Source organism: Loxodonta africana, chromosome 2 (assembly GCF_030014295.1).
Source record: "Loxodonta africana isolate mLoxAfr1 chromosome 2, mLoxAfr1.hap2, whole genome shotgun sequence".
NCBI lineage: Eukaryota > Metazoa > Chordata > Mammalia > Proboscidea > Elephantidae > Loxodonta > Loxodonta africana.
In genome coordinates, this window is record NC_087343.1 from 172,290,856 (window position 1) to 172,310,020 (window position 19,165).

The window sequence follows — 19,165 nt, forward strand, 5'->3', positions numbered from 1 at the left end:
CTCTCCTGGAGAAAGACCTGGCAATCTGTTCCCATAAAGATTACAGCCTGGAAAACCCTATAGGGCAGCTCTACTCTGTCAAATGGGGTCTCTATGAGTCCGGTCAACTCAAGAACACACAACAACAAAAACAAAGCCACATTTCAGACAAAAAGAGCAGGATCCAGATGAAGACCAGGTCAAGTCATGGATCTGAAAACCAGAAAAATATCTTGATTCTAAGAAACTTCTCAAGGTGGGAGCTGCCTTTATGATTTATAGGTACTAGCAGAAATCCTTGGCTAGCTTCATCTTGACCAGGGTTTCTCAATCTTGCCATTATTGACATTTTGGGCTACAAAATTCTTTATTGTGGGAGACTGTCCTATGCAACTACTGGATCGCTGGCCTCTACCCACTAAATGCCACTAGCACCATCCATACACAACAGTTGAGACAATCAAATATTGCAAAATGTCTTGTGGGGAGGGTGGTATGGCCCCTGCCCTCTGATAGCTACTGTTACAGATGAAGAACTGATGCAAGAAAATCCATCCATTCATTCAACAGGTGCTTGCTACTCAGGTCCTTTTCATAGTATTAATGCAGAACTCCTGAATTAGAATACTGGTCTGGAGACTTCGGGAAATATGGCGCTGTCACCGAGGGCATACACACTGGGATAGTCTGTTCCGAGTCTAATCCACTTGGAGTTTGGGCATCTTTACCTTGGATAAGTCATTCTGCCTGAGCTAATAAGTCCTTCTCTGCAAACAAGAGGTAATTCTGATTATACAAAAACACCTAATTCATAGGTATGTGATGAGGTTTAACTGGGATAATAACAGTAAGAGAATGGGCCAAGTGCCAGACATACAGAAAATGCACAAGTGATCTTGATGATGAATGATGTCGGAGCTACCACATCCAAAGGGACCAAGAGATATCATTTGGTCTTCTGAGCCAGCAGTTGCTGAACCCACCTTTATTGCTTTAGTTTTAGGACAAGGGTAAATAAGTGGCCAGTAAAGTGGTTATTTTTCCTTGATTGTGGGCAGACTTTTCCACAAACTCTGGTGGAACCTGTGGAGACAGGCCAAAGTGTGGACTGGCTCAGCTTCCACTGCAATTCTGTGATTAAAGGATTTAAGAGATTAACGGGATCTCTTCAGGAAGTAGCTCGGAAAGCTCACTTGGGTTTATTCCAATGAAGAGGGATTTTCTGAATAAAGTCTCCTCTATAAAGAGCGAGATCTATGTGCACATGTAAGAAGTGAGGAGGGGGACCCCAATTTCAAATTAACAAGTAGCTGGTTACTTAGTCAAAATGATAACCCCATGTTTAGGTGATATTAGCAAGAATACCATGGAGAGTACAGACAAGTTTCATCTTTCTCTCTCCTGTCCCTAGCCAGGGAGAGAAATTTTGATACAGCGCAATGAAGAGCTAGCTAGGAGGCTGGCCATCTAATTCTCTGTCCTGTGAGTAATTTCATGTGAGAACTTTGGCAGGTCATTCAACCTACCTGGACATCAGTTTACCTCTAAATTAAATAAGAGGATTATTTGAGAACTGCCAGATTGTGAAATTTGAAAATTGCTGAATCTGAAAATCTGACATGTGTGACTGCCTAATTTGAGAATTGCTTCCAGGCCCAGAGCCCCAGCATCTAGCCCAGTGTGGACCTTATGGTGGCACATAAATGTTGGCTGCCTTGAAATGAGTTGCTGAATAATGACATGTGAATGTCACAGAGTCATCAACTGGAAAACCACCAGGCCATCAGAGTTACAAATTCCCCAGTCATTAAGCTTTCTGAGGACACTCTAGGTTCAAAAGACCTCCTCCAGGTGGGGTAAATGTTAATGATTCAGCTTCCAGTTACTTTTTCCCCACAAGTCTGGAACCCCTGGACATGGGTGGCTTCCCTCCAATCCTCATTTCTCAGTCTGAAGACTCCAGAGTTCAAAATGAAAGCTCCAGAAGGTTCCAGAGCAAGGGATGGGCTTATGGCTAGAGGAAGCATTTTCTTTATACCTTGGGGCTAAAAGTTGACATTTTTTAAATTATAACCACCCACTACAGATTGGGAACAGGATAAAGTTGTATTTAGAGTTGTTTAGGGACTATAGGAAGAATTTAGAAAGGGATCAGAGAGAAGAAAAAGTCATTTATTAAGACTTGTTCTGCATTAAGTAGGTTTTCAGGTTCAGCCCCCACATAAGAACCTCGTATGTGGCAAGTTTGCCATCCCACTGTTTTCAAAATGTTGGAGTTTGTGGGCCTTTGGGTGAACATGAACATTTCCATCAATTCTAAATGTCACTTCTCTCTACTGCTTGGACCATGAAGATGTTTGAATTTTTGCTTCCAATGAGTTTGAAAGAAATACAGTGTTAGAGTGTTGGCAGCAATAAATGGTCTAGCAAAACAAAAATAATGGTCAGAATAGTTTTACTTTTGGCTAACAAAGTAGAAAGTAGCATTTTAGGGAGCCCGGCCAGCAAGATAGGGCCGTCCACTTTGCTGCACCCCATCTTCCAGCTGTTGGCCCCAGCCCAGCTCCCGAGCAGCCTTTCAGCTTGGCCCAGGCTCTATGTTCGAGAGCCGCCAAATAGCAAGCTTGATTGGCTTAAAGGTGGACTAACCTTGGGCACCAGAGCCTTCCCGTGGATCTATCTCATCAAACAATACAATGAAGATGTTTTAGTGTATAAAAGAAGAAATGGGTTGGAATAAACTATTGAAATACCAACATAGTATGCTCCATATAGCAATTACAGAGTTCCTCTGGATTCACCAATCTTTTGATTGTAAATGAGAGAGACAAAGTTATATGCGTCTGGGGTCTTAAACGCTAGCAAGGAGCCATCTAAGATGCATCAATTGGTCTCAACCCACTTGGACCAAAGGAGAATGAAGAACACCAAGGATACAAGGTGATTACGAGCCCAAGAGACAGAAAGGGTCACATGAACCAGCGACTACATCATCCTGAGACCAGAAGAACTAGATGGTTCCCGGCTACAACTGATGGCTGCCCTGACAGGGAACACAACAGAGAACCCCTGAGGGAGCAGGAGAGCAGTGGGATGCAGACTCCAAATTCTCATAAGACCAGACTTAATGGTCTGACTGAGACTAGAAAGACCCCGGTGGTCATGGCGCCCAGACCTTCTGTTGCCCCAGGACAGGAACCATTCCCGAAGCCAACTCTTCAGACGTGGATTGGACTGGATAATGGGTTGGAGAGGGATGCTGGTGAGGAGTGAGCTTCTTGGATCAGGTGGACACTGGAGACTATGTTGGCATCTCCTGCCTGGACGGGAGATGAGAGGGTGGAGGGGGTTAGAAGCTGGCGAAAAGGACTCGATAAGAGAGAGTGGAGGGAGAGAGCAGGGTGTCTCATTAGGGGGAGAGTAATTGGGAGTGTGTAGTAAGGTGTATATGGGTTTTTGTGTGAGAGACTGACTTGATTTGTAAACTTTCACTTAAAGCATAATAAAAATTATTTTTAAAAAAAGTTATGTGCGACTATGTATTGTCAATATTTGTGTGTTGCATCATTAAGTGAAAAAAATACTTCTGTATTCTTCAGAAAAAAAAAAAAAAGATTTTAAAAAGGCTGAAAAACAGTGACCCAGGTATGACTGGAGATGGTCCTTATGGACATTCTGTGCTAACCAAAAGATTGGAGGTTTGAGCCCACCCAGAGGCACCTTGGTAGGGAGTCCTGGCAACCTACTTCTAAAAAATCAGCCATTGGAAACCCTATTGAGCACACTTCTACTAGGACAGACAAGGAGTTGTCATGAGTCGGGGTCAACTTGACAGCAGTTGGTACTGGTAGGGAAAGAAGCAATCTTTTGACTGGGAGTCAGGCAGCCTGTTCAAGTCCTGGCTCTGCCACTAACTGTATGTTTCATCTCCTTTCAGGCTGTCAGTTTCTTGGACTGTTAAATGAAGAGGTTGGACCAGATTCTTAAAACTCCTCCTTGTTTTAATATTCTATTATTCTAGATAATAATTTTCAGTTTGTTTGTTTTGATGTTCAGCCCAAGAAGTAAAAGACTTTAAGGACATGTTTTAACTTAATGCCAAGGATCAGTAGATTATAACCCCTTCCCCTCAAAATTTGTTAAAAATAGTATCTATTGCTACAGTGAAAAGAAAAAGGAGTGGATTAGCATGGAGTAAGGATCCTTGGATTTGTTATCCCAGCTCTTCAATGGCTTACATGGCACTGCCCAAACTGCTAAGCTTCTCTGAAGCCTCGGTTTTGTCACCTAGCAAATGGGAACCACACGTGCCCAGTTTGCCACACAGGATTTTGAGGTAGAAGCTTGTGCATGTCCCAGAGAAGATAAGCCCTGGGGGAGGTTGAAAGAGTGTTGAAGGCATAAAATAAACAGAATGGAGAAGGATTCCACAGTAGTAAACCTGGCTTCTGATTCTATAACTAATTAGCCAATATCATGAGGGTATCAGTTTCTTCATTTGAAAAATGGAAGCGTCTGCCTAGATCAGCATTTCTAAAACTATGCATCAAGAATGAATGTCCCTCACAATGTTAGGAGCCCTAATATGTAGCATAAACAGTATACAAAACATTACTAACAATGCAGAAGAGAAACTAGATAACTGGGAGCTCCTAAAAATCTAACACCTATGCTCATCCAAAGACCTCACAAAAGAGTAAAAAGATTACCTACAGACTGGGAAAAAGTTTTTAGTTATGACATTTCCGATCAGCTCCTGATCTCTAAAATCTACATGATACTGCAAAAACTCAACTACAAAAAGACAAATAACCCAATTAAAAAATGGGCAAAAGATATGAACAGGTACTTCAGTAAAGAAGACAGGTAGCAAACAGATACATGAAGAAATGCTCACAATCATTAGCCATTAGAGAAATGCAAATCAAAACTACAATGAGATTCCATCTCACTCCAACAAGGCTGGCATTAATCCAAAAAACACAAAATAATAAATGTTGGAAAGGTTGTGGAGAGACTGCAACATTTACACACTGTTGATGGGAATGTAAAATGGTGCAACCACTTTGGAAATTGATTTGGTGCTTCCTTAAAACACTAGAAATAGAACTACCATACGATCCAGCAATCCCACTCCTTGGAATATATCCTAGAGAAAAAAGAGCCTTTACACAAACAGAGATATGCACACCCATGTTCATTGTAGCACTGTTTACAATAGCAAAAAGATGGAAGCAAGCAAGGTGCCCATCAATGGATGAATGGATAAACAAATTATGGTGTATTCACACAATGGAATACTACGCATCGATAAAGAGCAGTGATGAATCTGTGAAACATTTCATAATGTGGAGAAATCAGGAGGGCATTATACTGAGTGAAATTAGTCAATTGCAAAAGGACAGGTATTGTGTAAGACCACTATTATAAGAACTCGAAAAATAGTTTAAACAGAGAAGAAAATACTCTCTGATAGTTATGAGAGGGGAGAGGGAGGTAAGGAGGGAGGGAGTATTCGCTAATTAGATAGTAGACAAGAACTATTTTAGGTGAAGGGAAAGACAACACACAATACAGGAGAGGTCAGCACAACTGGACTAAACCAAAAGCAAACAAGTTTCCTGAATAAACTGAACTCTTCAAAGGCCAGCGTAGCAGGGGCAGGGTTTGGGGACTATGGTTTCAGAGGACATCTAAGTCAATTATTTTCTTAATAAAATCTATTAAGAAAACATTCTGCATCCCACTTTGTAGAGTGGTGTCTGGGGTCTTAAATGCTAGCAAGCAGCCATCTAAGATGTATCAATTGGTCTCAACCCACCTGGAGCAAAGGAGAATGAAGAACACAAAATACAGAAGGTAATTATGAGCCTAAGAGACAGAAGGGGCCACATGAACTAGAGAATACATCAGCCTAAGACCAGAAGAACTAGATGGTGCCTGGCTACAACTGATGACTGCCCTGACAGGGAACACAACAGAGAACCCCTGAGGGAGCAGGAGAGCAGTGGGGTGCAGACTCCAAATTCTTGTAAAAAGACCAGACTTAATGGTCTGACTGAGACTAGAAGGACCCCAGTGGTCATGGACCCCAAACCCTCTGTTAGCCCAAGACAGGAACCATTCTCAAAGCCAACTCTTCAGACATGGATTGGACTGGACAATGGGACCGAAAATGATACTGGTAAAGAATGAGTTTCTTGGATCAAAAAGACACAGGAGACTATGTTGGCATCTCCTATCTGGAGGGGAGAGGAGAGGGCAGAGGGAGTCAGAAGCTGGCAGAATGGACATGAAAAGAGAAATTGGAGGGAAGGAGTGTGCTGTCTCAATAGGGGGAAAGCAATTAGGAGTATATAGCAAGGTATATATAAATTTCGTATAAGAGACTGCCTTGATTTGTAAACTTTCACTTAAAGCACAATAGAGTTTTTTTTTAAAAAAATGAATGTCCCTCAAAAATATCTGAGGAACATGAGTTTGGAAAATCCGGCATACTCTATCCCTGTCTTAGAGATTTCACAGTCTGCATTAGCATATTTTGAGATGCTCTGCAGTGAAGAAGCACATTCAGTTTTATTTAACTTGTCTGTCAAATTAAATTGACCATGGAACCTTTTATCTCTGGAATGCTTTTTAATATCCCATGAAATAACGTTTGGAAAATTGAAGACTAGATGGTGTGCTTCTCTGAGGAATTATACACAGAGACTATGATGTACCTGTTGCAAAGCCGCATCTGGGTTATATGGACAAGTATTGGGGATCATTTTTCCTTCTTTTCGTCTGGCCGCCTCCTTCACATATAGTTATCTTTGCCCTCTTAGTTTGGGCACCAGCAGGTATGCATGTGTGAGTATTTTATCAGCAAGTATTTTGAACACTAACCTGGTGGCTTAGTGGTTAAGTGCTACGGCTGCTAACCAAAGGGTCAGCAGTTTGAATCTGCCAGGCGCTCCTTGGAAACTCTATGGGGCAGTTCTACTCTGACCTATAGGGTCGCTATGAGTTGGAATCAACTCAACGGCACCGGGTTTGGTTTTGGTTTGGGTGCTTACTACTATGGTAGATTCAATGGACAATGGAAGAACAGCATAAAATACCGTTCCCCCTCAATGACACCTAACAACAACCACCACCACCTCTATTGTGGACTTTACTATTTATGAAAGAAATTCTACTGCCTAATGATTTACAGGAAACCCTGGTGGCATAGTAGTTAATAACTACAGCTGCTAACCAAAAGGTCAGCAGTTCAAATCCACCAGGCGCTCTATGGAAACTCTATGGGGCAGTTCTACTCTGTCTGTAAAGTCGCTATGAGTTGGAATCGACTCAACACCAACGGGTAACAGGTAATGGTAATAATTTACAGATTATTTTATTTCATTGAGTTACCTGGCATTAAAGGCTATAGAAGGAAACATAGAAGAGCTTATCATGTGCTGAAGTGGTTAGAGAAAGCTTTGTAGAATAAATGCAGTTTTGCCTAGACTTTGAAAACGTGTGATATATGATGGGTCAAGTAGTAATAATATGGAATAGACGGGAACGGACCCAAGATTTGAACGGCAGGGAAAGTGCCTTGACTTCTTAGAGTGGACCCTAGCAGCCACCGTAAGTCAGAGAGCACAGAAATAGCTTGGTCAGAATGAGTTTCGGTGAAGAGAGAGCTGGGAGGTAAAATACATAGGAGGCACTTGAAATAATCCCAGGAAAAGTAACATGGTATAGTGAGGCATTGTCATGCAGGGAAAAAAAAAAATACATTGGATTTCAAGTAAGAAAAATTGCATTTGTATTTTTTAAAATCCACCTTTATAAGTAGTTTATAATTGATTTTAATTATTGAATTCAAACTAATTATATTAGCTTTTGACACCCCTCTGTCTCATCTATGCATTTCCTCTTCAAATTGGCAATTATAATTACCAATGACACGTGCATTCTTCCACAGCAGGTCTTTCAACTTTGGCACTATTGACATTTGCGGCCAGATAAGTCATTGTGGGTGGTTGCCCTGTGCATTGTAAGATATTCAGCAGCATCCTTGACCTCTACCTGCTAGATGCCAGTACCCCCAGTCCCTGCAGCTATGAAACCAAAAATACCTTCAGACATTGCCAAACATCCCTTAGGAGGCAAAACCATGGTTCCAGAGGTGTCGTGCATAGAGGAAATCACTGTCCCCAAAGATGGTGGCAATGTTCATATTATTTTTGCATAAATAAAAGACTGGTAAGACAGAAAATTGACTTCAAGGATGTAGACCTATCTAACTGAAGGAAGGACTAAAATCTGTATCAGTTATGATGCTTTCGGCTGCAAGTGTCAAATCTGTAGACTTAAAATGGACTCCAGACTTTCTGGAACCAAAGGGGCTGGATGAACTGCTGAAACTATTGCCCTGAGATAATCTTGAAATGTTAAACCAAAAATATCCCCTAATATCTTCTAAAAACTAAATAATAAAAAAATAATAGCTTAGCTTAACTAGTAAAAAAATGTCTGCCTTCAGCATTATACTCTTTTAAGAACAATCTATGTAGGATCAAAGTGACAATAGCAACTGGAAAGATTAGATAGGAACCTTAGGGGCAGTGAGTCTATGTTAACGGAGGAGGAACAACTCAGAGAAGGAGGGTAGAGTAGTTGTACAACTCAAAGAATGTGATCAATGTCACTGAATTATGCATGTAGAAATGGTTGAATAGGTATATGTCTTGCTGTATATATTCTCAACAGCAGAAGAATAAAATTTTTTAAAAAGGGCTTGAATAAGAAGGAAATGTATTACCTCACTTAGGTACTCTCGAGGCAAGTCAGACTCCAGGTTTTATTTTTTCTGCAGCTCACAATATCATCATGACCCATATTCTTTCTGGATCTGTCACCAATAGCACTGGGCTGCTCCCCCTCAGGGTTATAAGACAGCTACCAGAGGCAATTGTGTCTAATTGCTTCCTTATTTGTGTCCAGTGGAGATAGATAGATAGCCTGACTCACTAAATATTGAGAATACTTCGTCCCCGGAAACCACTAGAAATCCTCTATTCGTGTATTATTGGCCCAAATTGGCTTAGCTCTCTACTCCCCTACCACCACCATCCCTGAGCTTCTAACTGGCAAGATGGATAAGATCAGCTATGTAGTATGGATGTTGGGTTCTTAACCATAGTGCTCCCTACACAATCTCTGGAAGGAAAAGAGACAATCAGACAATTACAGAGAATGTTAAGTTCAATGTGGTACCTCATTGTGAGCCAAACTGAATACGGTATTTGTGAAAACACCCAAAGAAAGAATTTGCCAAGGATGTGTGAAAAGAGAAAATAGCATAGAAAACCAAAGACCATAATCTTGGGGGAAATGGCGATGGATAATTAAGAGCATTGGTCTTGGTTCTGAAGAAAGCTGGCTCAGCCAGGTGCTGGGTGTGTGATCATGGCCAAATCACTATTCGTTTATGTACTTTGTCTTCCTCATTTGTCCAGTTGGCAGAATAAGACCTTCCTTATAATAGTGGTGAGAGGATTAAGTGAGGCAAGTAGCGCTGAATGGATAATGGGCACTGGAGAGGCCCATCTCTCCAACTGTTCTACTCCATTAAATGGGCTAGAAATGGAATATGCTAGATAGAAATGTGTGTGTGTCGTTTCATCTAATCCACTGGTGAGGTGGTGGGTGAGGTGGCTGTTACTGCCCTGGGAGGAGTAAAAGGAGAGGGTGCTAGAAGCACAGGGCAGGTCTCTCTGATCTTACTGGAGGCCATGACTGCTTGAAGAACTTTAAATAATGTTCTAAATTACTCTACCTCCAGGTAAGTAGCATAGTATTTTAAAGTTTGGCTCAGCCCTCAAGTGTTTAAGGCCCTATCATCTTATAAAATTTTCCAGCTCAGGCTGGAAACTGCTTAGATCACCCTTCCCCATCTACCACCTCATTCCCTTATTCATGGCAAAAGGCAAAATCTAATTATTTAAACTAAAAAAAAAAAAACCTAAATCTGGAAAACATGTCCAATGATATTAGAAATATTTAACACTCCATGAGCATTTAAATAACGGTATTACCTTGCCCAAGGTGCAATATTATCTTTGATCACAGACTTGTACTAAGGGAAAACATCTGTTCCATAGAATTCTCAGGAAAACAGAATTAGAGTGTTTACATTTGTAAAGCAGGATAAACTCAGATCATCAGCTGAGATGTGACTGTGGTGGTATTTTACAGCCCTGGATTTTATAAACCTATTTAAAAATAGTCTTCTACTGTTTAACATACTTGGCTACAAATATTCACCCATTCTATCAAACATTCATTTGTCAAGTACCTACTACATGCAGGGCATGGATTTAGCTGAGTGCCAGTGCTGGGAAGCCTAGGCGGAGTAGGGGATAGAGACCTTAATAGACAGTGAGCCTAGCCTTGTGCCACAAGGTGATGATGTGGGTTAGACGAGGTAACACATGCATTTCTATCTAGCATAGTCTATTTCTAGTCCGTTTAATGCAATAAAGCAGATGCTCAATAAATAAGTCCTTTAACTGGGACATCAGTGTTTCTTTGCTTATATGGTCCTTAGGTACTTTGTTCAAATGTTGAGTATTCATTAATAGCCTCTCTGGACTCTTGGCTTCTTAATCCATTGCCTAAACTCACAGAGTGAATAAGGGGTTCAACTAAAAAAAAAAAATTGGGTACATTTACTTCCAGATTTGTTTCATTTTTTTGTTGTTGAGTTGTTATAAAAATCAGATTATACTATGAATTCTGCCTGTAACTTTAAAATATATCACAGGATTAATAACGAAAAAAAAATGGCAAAGAATTTGCATAGACATTTCATCAAAGATGATATGTAAGTGGCCAACAAGTACACGAGAAGATGCTCAATGTCATTAGCCATTAGAGAAATACAAATAAAATCTTCCATGACATACCACCTCCTCCCTATTAGAAAGGCAATAATAATAACAAAGTGAAACAAAAACAGAAAACAACAGATGTTGGTTAGGTTGTGGAGAACCTGGAACCTGGGACCCTCATCCATTGCTGTTGGAAATGTGAAATGGTACAGCCGCTATGGAAGACGCTTTGGCAGCTCCTCAGAATGTTGAACATAGAACTGCCCTATGACCCAGCAATCCCAATCTTAGTTATATATCCAGAAAAAGTAAAGGCACAAACACAAACCATTACACTAATGTTCATTGAAGCACTTTTCACAGTAGCCAAATGTTGGAAACAACCAAAATGTCCATCAATAGATGAATGGATAAACAAAATATGGTTGGTATAAACACACAATAGAATGCTACCCAGAGAAATGAAATCTGATGCTTGTCGCTACAGGGATAAATCTTCAAAATATCATGCTGAGTGAGTAAGTCACATACAAAAGACAAATATTGTATGATTTCAATATTTGAAATAATGAAATAAGCAAATATGTAGAAACCAAAGATTATTAGTGGTTACCAGAGGTGGCCAAAAGGGCAAGGGATAATTTTTGCTTGGGGAACATCAAGTTTATGTCATGGATGGTGAAGTGATTTGGGAAAGGGTAGCGGGAATGGTTGCACAATTTGAAGGATGTAATCAGTGTCACTGAATTGTACATGTACATTATTGTTGAGATGACGTATGTTTTGTTGTGTATGTTTTCACCACAATAAAATTAAATATGTACGCACACACACATGTGTATCTATCACAGTCATTTTGTAATGACAGAATACATTATATATTTCACCACATTCTTCTTCAAGACTTAACAACATTCCATTTTATGGATACGCAAAAATTAATTTTTTATTTTGCAACGTAACAACTTGAAAAGTTTCGTTGCTGTTAGATGCCATCTAGCTGATTCCAGCTTATAGCGATGCTATGTACAGCAGAACAAAACACTGCCCGGTCCTGCGCCATTCACACAATCGTTGCTATGATCGAGCCCATTGTTGCAGCCACCGTGTCAGTCCATCTCCCTGAGGGCCTTCCTCTTTTTCGCTGACCCTCTACTTTCCCAAGCATGATGTACTTCTTCAGGACTGGTCCCTCCTGATAACATGTTCAAAGTACATGAGACGAAGTCTCGCCATCCTCACTTCTAAGGGGCATTCTGGGTGTACTTCTTCCAAGACAGGCTTGTTTATTTTTCTGGCAGTCCAGGATATATTCAATATTCTTCACCAACACCATATTCAAAGGCATCAATTCTTCTTTGATCTTCTTTATTCATTGTCTAGCTTTCACATGCATATGAGGCAATTGAAAAGACCATGGCATAGAGCCGGAACCCACTCAATGGCAACAGGTTTCTTAGGTGTGCCTGACCCAAGCCATGGTATTATCAAAGAAAAGTTGAGGGGATAGAATAACATACATCTGTGAACCCCCTACCTTTTTTGTGGTAAAATAGATAACATATATACATATCATTTAACAGTTTTTAAATGTACAATTCAGTGTATTCACAGTGTTATGCAGTTATCACCACTATTTATTTCTAGAACTTTTTCATCACTTTACACAGAAATTCAGTACCCCTTAAGCATTAATTCCCCACTTCCTGTTTTCCCAACTCCCTGGTAACCATTACTCTGCTTTCTATCTCTGTGCATTTGCCTATTCTAGACATTTCGTATGAGTGGTTTCATTCAGTATTCTTTTATGTCTGGATTTTTTTAATTAGCATAATTTTTTCAAAGTTCATCCATGTTGTAGCATGTGTAAGAACTTTATTTCTCTTTATGGCTGAATAATACTCCATTTTATGGATATACCACATTTTGCTTTTTCACTTACCTGTTGATGGACACTGTTGTTTCCACTCTTTGACTATTGTGAATAATGCTACAAAGAACATTGGTGTACAAGTGCTTGTATGAGTCCCTGCTTCCAAGTCATTTGGGTATATACCTAGGTGTGGAATTGCTGAGTCATCCCTGAGATGACTCTATGCTTAAGTTTCTGAGGAACCGCCAAACTGTTTTCCACATTCTGCACCATTTTATATTCCCATCAGCAATAGATAAGGATTCTGATTTCTCCACATGCTTGCCAACAGTTGTTATTGTCCATTATTTGTTTTGTTTTTGGATACTAGTCATCCTAGTGTGTGTGACAAAGAAGTCCTGGTGATGCAGTGGTTAAGCACTTGGCTGCTAACCGAAAGGTCAGCAGTTTGAACCCACCAGCCACTCTGTGGAAGAAAGATGTGGCAGTCTATTTTTGTAAAGACGACAGCCTTGGAAACCCTATGGGACAGTTCTGCTCTGTCCTACAGGGTCCCTCTGAGTTGAAATCAACTCGACAACAATGGGTTTTTGGGTTTGGGACTATGCGTGAAGTGGTATCTCATTGTGGTTTTGATTTATTTATTTATTTTTTTAAAAGATGTATCTTTTTTTAAAGATGTATCGCACTGGGCAAATCTGCCGCAAAGGACCTCTTTAAACTGTCGAAAAGCAAAGATGTCACCTTGACGACTAAGGTGCGCCTGACCCAAGCCATGGTATTTTCAATCGCATCATATGCATGTGAAAGCTGGACAATGAATAAAGAAGACCGAAGAAGGAATTGACGCCTTTGAATTGTGGTGTTGGTGAAGAATATTGAATATACTATGAACTGTCAAAAGAACGAACAAATCTGTCTTGGAAGAAGTACAACCAGAATGCTCCTTAGAAGCAAGGATGGCACAACTGCGTCTTACATACTTTGGACATGTTGTCATGTGCTGGTTGGCCATTTGCATAACTTCTCTGGAGAAATGTCTAAAAGTCCTCTGTCCATTTTTTAATTGGGTTATTTGTCTTTTTGTTGAGTTGTAGGAGTTCTTTGTATATTCTGGATATTACGTCCTTATCAGATAAATGGTTTTCAAATATTTTCTCCCATTCTGTAGGCTATCTCTTCACTTTGTTGATAACCAAAGTTTTAATTTTGATTAAAGTCTAACTTACCTCTTTGTTTTCTTTTGGTGTTCGTACTTTTTAGTGACATATCTAAGAACCCATTGCCAAATAAAGATTCTGAAGATTTACCCGTATGTTTCTTCAAGATTTTTATGGGTTTAGCTCTTATATTTAGGTTGTTGCTCCATTTTTAGTTAATTACCATGTATGTCATGAGGTAGGAGTCCAATTTCAATTTTCTACACGTAGAAATCCACTTGTTCCAGCACGATTTGTTGAAGTGACTATTCTTTCCCCATTGGACTGACTTAGCTACCTTGTCGAAATTCAGTTGGCCATAGATATGAATTTATTTCTGGACTCTCAATTCTATTCCATTGGTCTGTGTCTGCCCTTCTGTCCGTACCACACAGCTTTGATTACTGTAGCTTCGTATTAAGTTTTGAATTTGGGAAATGTGAGTCCTCCTATTTTGCTCTTCTTTTTCAGGATTGTTTTGACGATTTAGGGCCCCTTTCAGTTCTGTAGGAGCCCTGGTGACCCAGTGGTTTAGAGGTCAACTGCTAGCCAAAAGGTTGGCAGGCAGTTTGAATCCACCAGCTGTTCCTTGGAAACCCTACGGGATAGTTCTACTCTGTCCTACAGGGTCGCTACGTGTCAGAATGGAACCAACAGTAACGTTTTGTTATTTTTCTTTGGGGGGATGGGCAATTCCATATGAATTTGAGAACTGATTTTTCCATTTCTGCAGAGTAGGTTGTTGGAATTTTTATAGTAACTGTGTTGAATCTGTAGATGACTTTGGGTAGTATTGACATTGTAATAATACTAAGCCTTCTAACCCAGGATGTCTTTCCATTTATTTTGGTCTCTGAACTGAAATGCTAATTAATGTCTGGCTGACTATGGTGCTCAAACCTTTCCTCCAAATAACTTTGCTGCATAGGTGGACCAAGAAGTGTCACTGCCAACAAGGAAGTTACTATCCCATTAAAAAAAAAGAAAGAAACCTGTTGCTGTCGAGTCCATTTCGACTCATAGTGACCCTAGAGGACAGAGTAGAGCTGCCACATAGTGTTTCCAAGGAGTGGCTGGTGGATTCAAACTGCTGACCTTTTTGGTTTGTAGCCATACCTCTTAACCACTATACCACCAGGGCTCCTGTAAAAGCAAAACAAAACAAAAACTAAACTTGTTGCTGTCGAGTCCATTTCGACTCATAGTGACCCACAGGGTAGAGTAGAACTGCCCCATAGGGTTTCCAAGGAGCACCTGGTAGATTTGAACTGCTGACCTTTATGGTTAGGAGTCGTAGCTCTTAACTACTACGCCACCAGGGTTTCCAGGGCTCCCATAGGAGAATTAAAACTCCTGTAGAAGAGTTAAAACTAAACATAAATAACCATTATCATCATCATAAAATAATAACTAACAGTATGGACCCTTAGTATAAGCCAGGCACCATTCAGATGTTTTGTATGGAGTGAATCATTCCCTATCACAAAAATCCTCATGAGGGTTCTACTATGATTATACCAATTGCACAAATGGGGAAAACTGAGGCACAGAAAGCTAAGGTAAAAATTGAGACACGTAGAGTTAGAAAGAGGGGGATCCAGAATTTTAAACCAGGCCGTCTCTCTCAGCAATTTAGCAGTTTATAGCCACTGAGCTACCTCTCATAACCATATCACAAGGTTACAAGTGATAAGGATTCTAAGTACAGATAAGTTGTATTTCTTAGAGGAGTTAACTTTAGGGGAAGAAGTAGGATTCAATCTAGCCCCTAAAGGAGGATTTGGTTGTACAGAAGTATAGAAATGGTCATTCCAAGTTAAAGGCATTCCAGCTGTGAGCTAAAAAGGAAGAGATATTGGTGTTTACTTGGGGAAATTGTTTCACAACCTATATTCTGTGATGGTTTTGCTCCCACTTTGGCCCCCAGTTACCCTGCTCCCAAATGGTGTGTAGCCCTGAGGCTGGGGCACATTTTCCCCAGTGCAGCCCAGGAGAGCTGGCTTTATTATGACCACTGATTTGTCCCCAGATCCCTCGATCCACAGATACATCACCAAGCACTGCTGCCCCCAGAGTCAGCGAAGGGAGGTTTATGACTCAATTTTATTCCCTTGCTTGTGCAGACAAGTGGCTTCAGTTGTGAGGGAGTCATTTGAAATAAAACATCATTATTTGAGTCCTGCTCCCTGAGCCTCCTCTCCTGGTCTATGGTTACCTCTGAGTTAAGGCGCCAACACGGACCTGCTTAAGAACTTTTCCTCTGTGACTAAAGACATTTATTAGTAAACAGACACTTAACAAATTTTAATTGTTTTAACTTAATGCCTTTAATTGTGCTACTGAAGGCTTCAATAATTGAACATGCTGTGATAATATGGCACTTGAATTTTCACTTTGCTTTTTGTTTTGTTTTTTGCTTTTGTGGGTCTTCTTTGCTTTTAGGAAGTAAATAGTTACGAGACAAAGAAGCAGTTTTCAAGAGAGTTGCCTCACTTGGTGTACCTGTTCTTTCATGTCTTTACCATCTTGCACTTCTAGTATTCCTACCTATATTCAGTTATTACGCCCATTTGTATACCTAACCATGATCCTGCCCCCAAGCATTTTCTGACCTCATCCCCCAACTCTCATCTCATCAGTCCTTTAGCCCCAGCCCTTCCAACAGTGCAAACTTCCCCCACCCCACGGCCTTTGCACTTACTGTTCTTACAACCAAGGAACTTTTTTTTTAATTGTGCTTTAGGTGAAAGTTTACAGATCAAGTCAGTCTCTCATACAGAAAAGAATACACACCTTGCTACGCACTCCCAGCTCCTTTCCTCCTAATGAGACAGCACACTCCTCCTCTCTACTCTGTATCCCCCTTACCTATTCAACCAGCTCCTGACCCCTTCCCTCTTCCTTCTCATCTCGCCACCGGACAGGAATTGCCCATATAGACTCAAGTGTCAACTTGAGCTCACTCATCACCAGTATCGTGGTCTGTCTTACAGCCCAGTCCAATCCCTGTCTGTAGAGTTGGCTTCGGGAATGGTTCCAATCTTGGGCTAACAAAGTGTCCGGGGACCATGACTGTCAGGGTCCCTGTCATCTCAGTCAGACCACTAAACCTGGTCTTTTTACGAGAATTTGAGATCAGCATCCCACTGTTCTCCTGCCTCCAGGGATTCTCTGTTGTGTTCCCTGTCAGGGCAGTGATCAGTGGTAGCCGGGCACCATCTAATTCTTCCAGTCTGCCAAGGAACTTTTTATCTAAGATATCTGCCTGTCTCATTTCATCTTGGTCTCTGCCCAGATTGTCACTATTTCAGAACATCCTTCCTATGAAGACCAGGCCATCCCTTATACTCACCCTGTTTTATTTTTCTTCCTAGCACTTATCGCCACTGAACATATTTTATACTTATTTATTTTTGTCCGTCTCACTGTAACCCTACCTCGCCCTCCCTGCCCCAGACAAAACACACTCAATTCTGTCCTCTGATCTCCCTGACCCCTGCTGTCCCAGTGTCACAGTCCAGTCTGTCCTTCCTTGCTCCTCCCCTCAAATGAAATGTCCATAAGGAAGAGGGCAAGGATTTTTTTCTTTTGTATTCTGAGTCCCCAGTGCCTAGCTTAGTGTGTGCCTGGAACATGGTGAGAAATTGATAGTCATTGAGTGAACAGAATAAATAAAGAGAAAGGGAAGGACAAGGGAAGAAATAGAAGGAGGGAGGGAATGGGGAAGAGAGAGAGAAAAGAAGGAAAGAAACCATGCATGATTCTGCTTTACCCATGTTGGTTGGTTTAACCCAGTCACAGTGGCCTCCCGTTCTAACAGATACCGCTCATGGTTTGGCAATCTCTCCATCAATAGTTGCTGATGTACCCCATGCCACCCTTGAAACAAATCACCATTACCCAACTTGTCCATTCTGTGCTTGCTTACCTTCTGCTTTTCGCCATAACTTCTACCAAGTTTCTCCCGTTCCTCAAAGGCCCGATAAAAATGTCATCTCTGCCATCAAGCCTTTCCTGAGGAACTTGAATGAAGTGTTATTCCTTATTTTCCTCTTCACTTGACCTAGTCATTCACACTGGGACGTTTGATTTGTCTTGTTTAACCCTCAAGAGTGATATCCGTTATGCACTGTCCAGGCCTTTGTCCATAGCATGGACATCTATCAATAGGAATTGCTGTCTATGGATTTATCATTCAGATATTGACAGTGTATTAGAATTCCCCATCACTCATGCTGTACGGACACATAGCACGTGCTTCTCTCTAGCACTCCGCTTGCCTCTTCATTTCCCCTGATTACATCAGAGTAAAAGCCTGCACGGCAAGTATTCAGATAGGTTCCTCTTGGTTACCAACTCTGGGGAGTTCCGGGGTGTTGCAAATATTAAAGTGCTTGGCTGCTAACCAAAAGGTTGGAGGTTCAAGTCCTCTCAGATGTGCCTCGGAAGAAAGAGGGATTTCTGATGTACCGCTAAAAAATTAGCCATTGAAAACCCTGTGGAGCATAGTTCTACTCTGACACACATGGAGTTGGCATGAGTCAGAGTCAACTCAATGGCAAATGTGAAATTGTGAAACTGAACCTGAGCTTAGTGAGGAAACTAAGCAGTTATCAATTAGCAGTGCCTGCCATGGGCCTAAGAGGGGGGCCTTAGTGTTTGCCATCCCTCTGCTAGTAGGCTCTAGCATTCTGTAGTTTTGTTTCTGATTAACTCATTCAAAGCAAGCAATGCCTCTACTAATCATTTATTCATTTTTCAGTAAAACCAAATTCAAACAGAACACTTTTCTTTCCCTACCACATGTATGGTTCAAGTACAAATGGATGGGGGAAGGAGTCCTAGTGGTGCAGTGGTTAAAGTGCTTGGCTACTAACCAAAAAGTTGATGGTTCGAACCTAGCTGTTCCCTGGGAGAAAGATGTGGCAGTCTGCTTCCACAAAAGATTTACAACCTTGGGAACCTTATGGAACAGTTCTGCACTGTCCTACAGGGTCGCTATGAGTCAGAATCGACTCGGTGGCAGTGGGTTTGGGTTTTTTTTTTTTGGTGAATGTGGGAAGTTTCCTAAACTACTAAGAATACAGATCAGCTCATTAGAAAATAAGAATGTCCATCTTTTATTTCTCTCTATGATAGCAATAATATTACTATGGATAATAACAATACTAATAGCATAGAACATTTTACATTAGGGCATAGCTGTCTTCTGTGCATGTCATCAGCCTGAAACATGTTTTTCATCT

At 40.9% G+C, this 19,165-nt stretch overlaps 2 protein-coding genes across 2 annotated transcripts in view; both read left to right on the forward strand.

Moving 5' to 3' along the window:
• Positions 1-19,165, forward strand: part of SGCD (sarcoglycan delta) — a 500,195-nt gene that overhangs the window by 261,047 nt on the left and 219,983 nt on the right. The window lies entirely within an intron of this gene.
• Positions 2,420-2,827, forward strand: LOC104846194 (NADH dehydrogenase [ubiquinone] 1 subunit C1, mitochondrial-like). The gene has a single exon (XM_064275589.1). It carries the CDS (start codon positions 2,420-2,422, stop codon positions 2,717-2,719), a length of 300 nt encoding a protein of 99 aa, XP_064131659.1. The 3' UTR covers positions 2,720-2,827.